Source organism: Ipomoea nil, unplaced genomic scaffold, assembly GCF_001879475.1.
Source record: "Ipomoea nil cultivar Tokyo-kokei standard unplaced genomic scaffold, Asagao_1.1 scaffold0117, whole genome shotgun sequence".
NCBI lineage: Eukaryota > Viridiplantae > Streptophyta > Magnoliopsida > Solanales > Convolvulaceae > Ipomoea > Ipomoea nil.
Window position 1 is genome coordinate 2,998,473 of NW_017616545.1, and position 12,720 is coordinate 3,011,192.

The 12,720-nt window shown below is 32.1% G+C and overlaps 2 protein-coding genes and 1 non-coding gene across 3 annotated transcripts; 1 reads left to right on the forward strand and 2 right to left on the reverse strand.

The window, feature by feature from the left end:
• Positions 1–1,155: 1,155 nt before the first annotated feature.
• Positions 1,156–1,228, reverse strand: TRNAR-CCU. Its single transcript has one exon. It is a non-coding gene; the product is annotated as a tRNA-Arg (tRNA).
• Positions 1,229–7,517: 6,289 nt separating this feature from the next.
• On the reverse strand, positions 7,518–9,496 carry LOC109164193 (non-specific lipid-transfer protein-like protein At2g13820). The gene is made up of 4 exons (XM_019312950.1): positions 9,089–9,496; positions 8,945–8,980; positions 8,642–8,707; positions 7,518–7,902 (listed from the first exon to the last, which is right to left on the reverse strand). The coding sequence occupies exons 1-4, from the start codon at positions 9,411–9,413 to the stop codon at positions 7,691–7,693; spliced, it is 639 nt and encodes a 212-aa protein (XP_019168495.1). The 5' UTR covers positions 9,414–9,496; the 3' UTR covers positions 7,518–7,690.
• Positions 9,497–10,885: 1,389 nt separating this feature from the next.
• LOC109164352 (non-specific lipid-transfer protein-like protein At5g64080) lies at positions 10,886–12,707 on the forward strand. The gene is made up of 4 exons (XM_019312962.1): positions 10,886–11,302; positions 11,391–11,417; positions 11,520–11,579; positions 12,281–12,707. Exons 1-4 carry the CDS (start codon positions 10,963–10,965, stop codon positions 12,517–12,519), a joined length of 666 nt encoding a protein of 221 aa, XP_019168507.1. The 5' UTR covers positions 10,886–10,962; the 3' UTR covers positions 12,520–12,707.
• The last annotated feature ends 13 nt before the right edge of the window (positions 12,708–12,720 follow it).

The window sequence follows — 12,720 nt, forward strand, 5'->3', positions numbered from 1 at the left end:
CAAAAACCAAGCTATAAAAATATGGTAAAAGTTTGCCTCAATTCTAGTTGACAGTCCAAATAAGAGATATTTGGCCTGAAAACTTGTCAACCTATTTGTGACCCAACGCACAAGCTGAACACATAAAATGCACACAGAAAAACTTCATAACACAACGCAAACTTCTGTTCATTAATTTTTAAATTGAATAACGGAATCAACATGCAACAAAAACCACAACCATACCGCTGATTGATCATACCCGTCATAACAAAGAATTTAAGCCAAACGCACACACGGGAAAACAAATTGCACACACAGCATAACAAAGAATTGAAGCCAAATGCACACACAGGAAAACAAATTGCACACACCCGATACAATACCATAATTAAGTAGTGCACAAGCCCATAAAATCTGCTAATTAATTATTACACCCTAATTAAGACACTACCAAAAAGACAACAACACCCCCACATGCAAATAAATCACACGCATAAGGCATTATATTCATCCAAATCTAATCCATCCAAAAACCCAAATAAACGCACCAGATCAAGCCTCACCACCTCACCTGACAAAGGTAACCTCACCGGATCCAAAATCTATATATATATATATATATATATATATATATATATATATATATATATATATATATAACTCCCAAAAAAGAACTTGAGTTCAAGGGTCTAATTAACTTCTCGTGTAAAGTTTAAGAATCTATTTTAAATCTCCAACACAACTATTATAAGCAAATTTGGGAGTTAGCTCTGCAAGAAGAAGTCTGAAGAAATTGGACTCTTGAATTAGGCATTATTTGAGGTTTTCTGCATATAGATGGGGTGTTCAAACACAAATATGTATATTAGCAGAAGTTGATTGCTGCAAAGCACATTATATTAAATCACTCCAGCTATGATATTATGATTGTCAACAAATTTCATGAGTTCATTACAAAAGAGCAAAGCACTTGTCCATCACTCGACTGTACGTATTTAACTTTGCTCAAAAAATAAAACGCAGCGGAAAGGGGTCGAAGTCGAACGAATGGCTTAATGCCTAGGAAACATACACTAAACCCACTGAGCTACAGACGCCTGTCAGCAGTTATCCATTACTTTAACAATACGTATTTATATCCCTTCAGCATGTAACTTTGCTCAACATAAAAAACGCGTCAGGTAGGGGTCGAACCTACGACTTTCTGCTTAGGAAACAGACGCTCTATCCACTGAGCTACAGACGCCTGCTGCGTCTCCCTTTCTTTTGTTTTTATAAGTCGTATAACATGTAAATATATATTGAACTTTAGGGGTGGAATTCTCAACCCTTTTTCCAGATCTCGTGTCTTAACTTCTTCATTTTCATGATGTTAATAATTTATCCTCCATAACAAGCTTTTTCTCTTGTTCCTTATGAATGAATTTCTTACTGTGCTTCTTGTTTGTCTCCATCAAGTTTGGAGGGAAAATATTATATGTACTCCCTTTTTCTACTCTCAATTTTTACTTTCACACTTAAAATTTTGATTTAGACACTTTTATAGAGATCCACATGAAAAAAATAACCTATTAGCACCCGCCACATGAAAGGAGTAAATTTGAGAGAGTAAAATTTAGAAATACATGTAGTATAATTCATTTTGAAGGAATTTCTTTATGGCATTGAGTCGTGGCATTAGCATTGATAAAGTCTTGGTCGGCCTTACGTAAATACGTTGGAGGAGGAGGAAGATGAAGGGCGGATCAAAATTGGGAATTATGAAATAAATTAAATTTAATTATCTATAGAAACTTTTATATTCACAGTTGCAAGAAACATTTTGACTTATAGACAATCTAGTTCCATATCTTGGATGATAGCTTAGCGGTGACATGGAATCCAGGAAAATGTGTGAGTGCACCAGAGTTGCAATATAACTTGTGTTTGCTCTAATTCTTTCACAAGATTGATGTTTCTCATATCCTTAAGGATGAATTAAGAAGAATTGGTAATTATGTAATGACTTCGTGAAAATGAGAACCTCATAACTATCCGAGTTTTGGGTTCACATTCATAACCTACCCATTAGATTCATGTCCAAAAGGGTAGCTTATTGGATCACATTTAGGGACTTGATTCATTGGTAAGTCGTAGTGATATTTTGATTGAGGATTATGGCTAAATTGTTGGTGGAAAGTGCCCTAATTGAACTCATTTTATTCTATTTTGTGAATCAAGAAATACTAGGGCAAATTTAGAAAAAGAAGAAAATAGTTGGTGATTTTGAAGAATTTATTAAGATGACTTTGGAAGAATAAAATACTTGGATCCAATAGAGTATCTACTGTATCACGTGGGCAAATGGAAGTAGCTAATTAGAAGCAAAAACAAAACTAGAATACACTAGTACATAACAGCCATGAACTTGAAAAGACCAAATTGTGTCACCGTATTTTTTAATCAGTGTTAATTCTGTATGTTGATTTAGACAATATGAATAGTTCAGATTTAACTGCGCGGAAAACACCCAACAACATGGGAACTGAATTTTATATATATATATATATATATATATATATATATATATATATATATATACATTAATTTCATTTGTACAAAAAGAAAATATAGAAATAAATTTAAGTTGAATTGAAGAAAATGTATATGTATAAATTACAGGGATGTGTTAGGGCACATGTTACATGCTAATTGTTATACGGTGGATCATAGGCCATACAACTATGTGAACCATGGTTAAAAAACGACGATGTTTCTTTAAGTAAAAAGAAACGGCAACCGTTATGCTTAATTAATCCCATATTTATGATGTGCTTAGAACAAAACGAAACTACAGTGTATCTAAAATGAAACAAAATAACATGTTTCACATATTGAGTGTGTATTGTCAAATGAAACTGTAGTTGAATTAGAATGATATTTTATTTGTGTTGTAATGAAACTATGGTATGTATAAAATGAAACTAAATAACAAGTTTCACATATTTGAGTGTATGTTGTTCAATGAAACCGTAGTTGAATTAGAATTATACTTTAGTGGTATTGTAATAAAACTACAGTGTGTATAAAATAAAATTCAATAACATGTCTCACTTATTGGGTGTATAGTTGTGTTGTAATGAAACTATAATGTATATAAAATGAAACTGAATACGTCACAAAAACAGAATTAGTTAGACGAAACGAGTGTTGTCATTTTTCATCAAAAGAAACGGAACCATTTTGGACCATGGTCCACACTAATCCATAGAAATCGTTACGCTATGGACCCGTGTCCAGCATGCATTGTGGACACAGTAACGGTGCCGTTAGTGGCACCGTTATCTTCCAGTTTTTTTTTTCTTTTTAATTTCAGACCACTTCGTTATAGGAGCATATGTTCATAATTTTATCACTATATGTTCATAATTGTAAGTTCATAATGTCAGAGCTCTGTGTTCATAATTCCATAACTGTACATTCATACTTCCATAACTGTACATTCATAATTCCGTAACTGTACATTCATAATTCAATAACTGTAAATTCATAATTTTCGAAGCTCTATGTTCACAAGTTTAGAGCTCTATGTTCATAATTTAATCACTATATGTTCATAATTGTAAGTTCATAATGTCAAAGCTCAGTGTTCATAATTTCATAACTGTACATTCATACTTCCATAATTGTACATTCATAATTCCGTAACTGTACATTCATAATTCAATAACTGTAAATTCATAATTTTCGAAGCTCTATGCTCACAATTTTAGAGCTCTATGTTCATAATTTTATCACTATATGTTCATAATTGTAAGTTCATAATGTCAGAGCTCTGTGTTCATAATTACATCATTCCATAACTGTACATCCATATTTCCATAACTGTACATTCATAATTCCATAACTGTACATTCATAATTCCACAAACGAATAACGTCGTTAACGACAAGACAAAATTAAATTATTATTTTTTTACTGAAATGCCGTCGTTTTCCCTAAAAACGATGTCGTTCTGGACTCGTGTCCATAGCATAATTTGCGAATCCATAGTAAAATTTACCATTATATGTAACCTGATCTACGATATAATTTTTTTGAATGCGATCTACGATATAACTATTACTTCAAAGACTCAACATAGTTGTACTGCACAATGAGTCCAGCCCAAATCCAATCCACCAAATGTTCATGGTTGGAATAGAAGCCCCCTTTATCGGGGACGTTATGCCATGGAACCGTGTTCACCATTCATGGTGAACACAGTTCCAACGGTGTTAGTATACCGTTATCTTTTTTTTTTTTTCTTTCTTAATTAATTGCGTGACTTTTCTTCTTTATTTTCACATTTTTCGGTTTCACTTAAATTTGAAGTGAACAAAGATTTCGGACATTCATAAATTATGAATTCATGCCTGCACATTCACTATGGAACAATGCCTACACATTCCCGTCCGAAATCACAGACATTCATAAATTATGAATCCATGCCTGCGCATTCACTTTGGAACCATGCCTACACATTCACTTTGGAACCATGAGATTATGAATTTTCTGTTATAAGATTATGAATTTTTTGTTATGAGATTATGAATTTTCAGTTATGAGATTATGAATTTTCTGTTATGCGATTATGAATTTTCTGTTATGAGATTATGAATTTTCATTACATTCATAATTTCGGACATTCATAAATTATGAATTCATGCCTGCACATTCACTTTGGAACCATGCCTACATATTCCTGTCCGAAATCATGGACATTCATAAATTATGAATCCATGCCTGCACATTCACTTTGGAACCATGCCTACACATTCACTTTGGAACCATGAGATTATGAATTTTCTGTTATAAGATTATGAATTTTCTGTTATGCGATTATGAATTTTCTGTTATGAGATTATGAATTTTCATAAAATTCATAATCTCATAACAGAAAATTCATAATTTGATCAAAAGCGCGCCGTTAACTCCACATCCGCGAAATTTTATTTTTTTGCCTAAAAACGACGTCGTTTTGCCTTGTGTTCACCATTCTCGGTGAACACGATTCCATGGCATAATTTGCGCCCTTATCGCTTGAGGCAAATTATTGTGTGGGCCACGTGGACCAGTTGTGTGGACCACGGTCCAAAATATTTTCGTGAATATTATAATTAAAACTAATGTATATTATGTGTTAGAATAATATACATTATCTTTTAAAATAATATATATTACGTGTTAAAATAATGTACATTATGTTTTAGAATAATGTACATTTTGTGTTAGAATAATGAAATATATAAGGTAATATAATGTACATTATGCTTTAGAATTATATACATTGTGTTTTAAAATAATGTACATTATGAGTTATAAAAATGTATGTTGCAGCTGAGCGCAAGAAAAAATAAAATTAAGCAAAACGACAATTGTTTTTGGACTGTAGTCCACACAGCTATGTGGATCACAGTCCACGCAATAACTATTGATCGCTTGAAGCAAGTCTAAAGTGAGATTTCGTATGTATTAGACTAATACCTTAGGGGCCTTTTCTTGAAATTTTGGTAATTTGAGATTAAATTAGTATATATATATATATATATATATATATATATATATATATATATATATATATATATATATATACTAGTTTTTTTTACGCGCTTTGCGCGAATAGGATAATGCCCAATACTTATTTTTAAATAAGTATTTCAAAGTATATCAATGCAATATTATATAGAAGATGTTTGTGCATAGGTAAATAAATGTTAAATTTGTTTATTTAAATCGGTAATTTAAAGTATATAAATGCAAAATAATATATGAGAGATTGATTATATATAACTGTCACAAAAATAAATGTTTGCAACTTTGTAATAATGCTAATCTAAGTACTAAGTCTAAAAGTGATAGTCTAAATAAATACTATTTTTGGTTTAAATTTTTCTAATTCTCTTTTAGGTAGCATTGTTATTATTTTCATCTTCAGTACATGTCTTTTTTTTTTTTATTGGTAGTGTGTCATGTGCAATTGGGTTATTGGTAGTATCATAGAGGGATTCATCATGCAATGAGATTATGGTGTATGAAGTTTTAGATTTGTCTTGTTGTGTATATGACTGAGATCTTAGTTGTGCTATGAACTCTTTATCTTACAAGCACATGTTGATATTTGGTAGCGGTAGTTTTCCCCTACATGTTTCATGTGTTGTGAGACATCTAATTCTAAATTAATTAAATGCATATGCATTATTTTTTGTTATAGCTACTAATTTATTTTTTAATTTAAGCAATAAGAGCAATCAAGTGGGAAAATTATGATATGGAACCGTGTCCACCTTGCAAGGTGGACAAAGGTGGACACGGTTCCAAAACTGTTTATAATTATGAATATATAGTTCAAAAATTATGAACATACAGTTCTATAATTATGAACATAGAGTTGTGAACATAATTATGAACATATAGTTCTGTAATTATGAATATAGAGATTCAATAATTGTGAATATCAATTTAAAAAATTATGAATATATAGTTTTATAATTATGAACATATAGTTCAGTAATTATGAACATAGAGTTCTGTAATTGTGAATATAGAGTTCAATAATTATGAATATGGAGTTCAAAAATTATGAATATATAGTTTTATAATTATGAACATAGAACTGCGTCCACATTGCAAGGTGGACACAGTTCCACAATATAACAATTGAATATAGTAGGCGTACATACTTTTCATCCACAATAATGAAATCATTGATTTTTTTTTTTAAATTTCCATTCATTGTTGAGACAAATTGTTTTGAGAGTTTGTCAATGACAATTGCTGTCAATAGATGATGATAATAAATAATTCAAAATATAAGGTTACAATAGATATTATTATAATAATATAGTAAAAATTAACTTACAAATTTCTTTAGAAGTTTTCATGCATGTTAAAAGCATAATTGAAATATTAAGTTTTGTTCTCAATAATCAAAAGAAGATTAATTAAACAAAAAAAAAAAAAAACTGAACTTAAATTTATTATTTTTTTTAATGAAAGAAAATCAAATGATTATCAAAGTTCCTGATTTATAATCATTGAATGCTATGTATTTACTCGGGCTAATTATTTGACCAAAGTTTATGTTAAGTTTTATATTTTATTTTTTAATACATTTTAACATATTCATAGTATATGTTTAACAATTATGCTAACTCTAATTGGAATGCGGTTTGAACCTAAGACCTTTCTTATAGAAATTAATGAGTAAGTTAATAATAGTAAATAGTTAACGGAATATTCCGTTAATAAAGTTTATACTAACGGAATTTAAGGTTATTTAAGGAAAGAAAATAATATAATAAAAGGATAAATAAGGAAAATCATTAAAAATACTAAAATCAAAATACTATGAATCATTCATTTTAAGAAACAAGTAGTACTGACATTTTTTTTATTTCAGTTAAGGGCCTAACATTATTGGCTCTTATTAGAATTGTATGTAGATATATATATATATTTTTTGAAGCTTAATATATTTTTCTTAAAAATAAAGTAAAAGATTATGGAGTTGCATATAAGGAACAAACCAATTATATTTAATTATTTCCAATCAAATGCAAAGAGTTTTATCTTAATCCAAACCTTTAAATATTAATACATAAAAAATAATAATAAAAACAATCGTATAATCCAAGCTCCAAGAACAAGGTAGCCAAACAAAACAAAAAGTAATACAAATTATTTCAAATTAATAGAGCTTCAATGTAACCACTCCAAATGCTACCAGCGATATTAAAGGTGAAACACTCATAAACGACGCAACGGATGGTGCCGGAGGATTGCCGGAATTTTTAGCCGGAGTTCCGGAATTTGCTGTCGAGGGCGGTGGGGTTTGATCAGAAGGATTAGCATCAGATTTTGGTGTTGCAGCTGGTGACATTGACTTTGGAACAGCATCACCTATCGATAAATTAAAGTAATAAACATGGCAAGAGTAAATTATTAATCAACTTTAACTTCTTCTTTTTTTAACAAACAAAAAAAACATTATTTTAATCTCAAATTACGAATTTAAATATACTAATTTAAATTCGTAAAGTTGTAACTAAAATTCGAATTAATTCATTATTTTAATAAACTACAATAATATATAAGTAATAGTTTCAATTAATGAGGCTATTTACTTTTGAATCTTTAAAGAGTTAATACTATCTAAGGTCATTCGATTGTACTGATTTTGTCACATTTAGTTTTAAATTTTCAAATAGACCATCCGTGGTCCTTCAACTTTCAAATTGTTACCATTCATGGCCCTTCGACTTTCAAATTGTTATAATCAGTGGTCAAAGTTAACTACCCATGATCCTTCAACTATCAAATTTTAACCACATGTGGTCCTTTCAAGAGCCAGCGGCTGGTTAAATTTTCAAAATTGAAGGATCGTGGGTGTTAACTTAGACTAGTGATGGTAACAATTTGAAAGTAGAAGGACCACTAGTGATCAGTTTGAAAATTTAAGACTAACCGTGACAAAATCACTGTACTCAGAGGATCCCAGATGACATTAACTCAATCTTTAAAATCATGCCTAGTTACAATGTCTAAGTTGACATTCAAACTTTTAAATTTGCCTGAAAATTTGTTAGGCACAAAAAAAAAAAATTAAAATAAATAAATAAAACAAAGGATTGCATAGTACCTGTGGGGTCTCTAGAAGGACCAGGGGCCGGTTTCGGTGACAAAGTGGGTACCTCAGCAACAGGACCTGTGCATCAAATCTTTGTCAACAAAAAAGTAATTTATGTGCAATTTGTATTGATTTTCATCAATCATCATATCATTAATGGGTTATTTTAATATTCAGCTAGCTGTAGTTGGTATGTTTAATTCAATCCAAATTAAAAGTGCATTTTAACCTAATTGGATATAATGTATATATATATATTTTTTATTATGCAATATATGACTATTTTAAAATAATATTTGTCGAATGATAACATACTTGAAGCAGGACTTGGCGCACCAGGGACTCCAGAAGCTACAATTCGAAGAAAGTAAATTAAACCCATGAATACATAAATATTCAAGTACAGGAAAAAAAAAAAACACAAATTAAATAGTTTTGAAAATAAGAATTTGTGAAAACCTTTGCATTGGATGGCCATGCTGGGCATCTGACAAGCACGGGGAAGGGAAAGGGTAAGGTTTCGATTAATTGGAACTTGAAAAGGAGCACCAGAGGCAATGAAGCAAAGACAAGACGTGCCATTGCTTGTTACAGACTTGAGAATATTGCAACAACTTGAAGAGGGTGATGTGGAGTTGCTTGTGACAAAAGTCAAACAAGGAGCGAAACTTGTGAGTGTTGAGGGAGAGCAGGGCAGATTGACAATTTGGCCGTTGAGGGGCGAAGTTAGGAAGAGTAGTAATGCAACAATAACCAAGCAAGGACTAAGACGATGAATAGCCATTGTTTTGAGTTTGAGTATCGGTTGTGAGGGATGGATTTTGATGATTTGTTAAAAAGGATTTCTTGTTTGTGATAGGAAGGGAGATAATGGGTCGGGGATATTTATAGGGGAAAAGTTTGACGTAAAGAGAGGGGAGAGAAATATTGGCCGCCATGAGTAGGTTTTGAAGTTCAACAACTTTAACTAACTTTGCTAACTCTCAATAGCTTTTTGTTGGGGTTTTTTTTTTTTTTTTTTGAAAGGATTTTGTTGGGGTGATTGTCATGATTTATCAATTGTTAATTAAAATATACCAAGTGGTTTATGGTCCATTGGTATCGGATTGCTCCCCTATGTGAGAGGTCTAGGTTTCGAGCCTTGTTGTAGGCGTAGTTTGTATGGGCGTCCCCTTTCCTTGTAATCAAAAAAAAAATTGTTAATTAAAATATCAAATATTATACGATGAGTATCTTGTGAGACCGCTCAGGTTGGAAAATATGATTACTAAAAATCATAGGTTACCTAAAGTTCTAGAACTATCTTTCTCTGTTTATCTAAAAGTTAAGAAATCACATTTTTCCTATTTAGTTCATTTTTCTGAAAATGAACATAATAATAATAATAATAATAATAATAATAATAATAATAATATGTTGTGATGGTGGTGGTGGTGATTTTAGTGGTTTGGCGGTTGTGATGGTGGTACTAATAATAATCCGGAAACTAACTTTAAAAAGAAGAGGTGGAAGAGAGACGGAAAATAAAGAATCCGAAAAATGTATTCCAACTAAAAAAATAAAAAGACATTTTTCGTCAAATTGAACCTTTTTTCAGTTGACTAAAATGAATATTCTTCTTCCACTTCATTTTCTTTGAGTACCCAAACACTAAAAATTCGAAAGTCATTTTGCGAGTTTTCAAATAGACCCTAAGTCTACCTCTTTAAGTTATTAATGAGAATTAAAATCATCTACTATACTACTCAAATTTCACATTCTTGGTAGCCTTATTTGACTGTTATTACGTTCATTAAAACATGTTCCTATTTTATTTTACCCGTCATTTTTACTATGAATTTGTCAAATTAACTTTTATTTTCTTATTTTCTTTTATGGTTTCTATCATTTTTTAATTTGAATTATATGAGACGGAAATAATATTTCAAAAAGTATTTCAATTCATATGTTACATATTTTAATTTGATTAATTAGGTGTGCAAGTCACCAGTCCAAAGCTTGCATGTGTTTGTCGGAAACACGCAAGAAAAAGAGAGAACAAAAATTCCTGCAAGGTCACCTAACCAAACTGTCTCGCCGCATGAAGTTTGTTAAGGTAGTTGAGCCCCTAAACTACTTCCAATCAATTATTGAATCTAAATAATTAAATTATTTCCTTCTTTTCTCATTTAACGAATTTTCCTTTCCCTTCTATAAAACCCATAAATCTTCATTTTCTATTTCTTCATACCAAATCACAACTTCCCCTTGCTTAATTACCTCCCCAGGCCACCCAAAATCTCCTAGAAAACACACTTATTTCAATTCCTTCCAAAACAAAACCAAAAAAAAAAATGGTTATAAGAAGGTTAATCCCTGCTGCTTTAGCTATTGGTTTTGTGGTGTTTGTTTTGGGAGTTGATGGGCAGATCAGTACGGCTTGCAGCGCCTCCATGCTGCAAAGCTTCACTCCTTGCCTAAGTTTCCTTACAAATGGCGGCGGCGCCTCATCGTCTCCAACCTCTACTTGTTGCCAATCACTCAAGTATCTGATGAGCAATGGCACAGATTGCCTTTGCCTCATTGTCACTGGAAATGTTCCTTTTCGTGTTCCGATTAACCGAACATTGGCTATTTCTCTCCCTAAAGCTTGTAGGAACAGTGGTGTTTCTGGTGTACCTGTCCAGTGCAAAGGTGATTTTAATTTGACATTATAATAAATAATCTCTGAGTTTGTGTTTCTGATGGATTTGTAACTGTTGTTTTCATGATTGAAATGCAGCTTCTGCTGCTCCTCTTCCAGCTCCAGGTACTATATATATTAAGTTATCCATTTTGAATTGGATCAAAATTGTTTACCAGATTGAGTATATATAATTGATTAGTTTCTAAAACATGATATATGTTTCAGGGCCTGCAGCCCTTGGACCAACTTCATCACCCTTACCTACATCACCTAGTCCTCGAGGAGGTAAATTAAATTCTGTTTTTCTTCTCCCCTTTAATTAAAAAGTCCACAGGTTATTATAAGTAAGTCCTGCAATTAATTACTTTGTTGTTATTGTATTTGCTAGTAGCGAAAACGCAACTTAATTTATTGGGTCGTCCTATTTTTTTACCAGGTGCTAGACTTGACCTTTACTAACCTCTGTCTAACAATTTCTCCTTTCAGCACCAACTAGTCTAGCACCGACAATTACCCCTCAAACAGGCCCAACAATTCCTCACATCGGGTTCTTTACTTGCCTCTATGCACCCAACAATTCCCCCTCCCAATAGCAACTAGTCTAGCCCCTCAAACACGGAGGATCAACAATTCTCTCCATTGGGTGACAGACTTGGCCTTTATTGGTCTCCGGCCAACAATTTTCCCTCTTACCACCAACTAGTGTTGGGACTAGTGATCTAGCTTTGAATCCTTTGATACCACTGGTTAAGATCAAACGCTTACCATTACGTCAAAAGCTAGAGCTAGTAGCGAAAACCCAACTTTATTTCCTTTTAGACCGCCGTCACATTTTCGAGATGTTGAGTGTTAAACTTGGCCATTTAAATTCTTTACTGGCCTTCGCCTATGTGCCTAACAATTCCTCATTCACCTGGTGCTAGATTTGGCATTCACTGACACCCTCCCAACAATGGAAGACTTTTAATGATAATGATAAATTGCAGGTTCAGGTCTTCCTCTTCCATTTACGCCGACGCTGCCGCCACCACCACCAGTAGAAGATAATGTACCAACAGGAGGCTTGACACCATCAACTCCAACAGACAACTCCAACTCTGGATTCCCAACTTCAAGTCCAGGATTCAAGCCTGATTTGACACCAGATGCCGCCCCACCTTCTATCAATCTTTCATTCTCTCTTCTTCTCGCAGCTCTTGGAGCAAGCCTTCTCAAGTTTTACTGATCTTTTTTGTCCTTTTTCTTTACTTTTTTTTTTCCCATTTAATTTTCTGGCTGGGTTATAAATGTACTACTACTGCATATAAATTCTTTGATGTTCTATTTGCAATTTTTTTGAATTCTTTTTGCATCGTTCGTTATTTTGTAATCAAGTTCTACTATTATATTGGATGAGGTTTTGACAAATCTTTTTGATATTATAGTG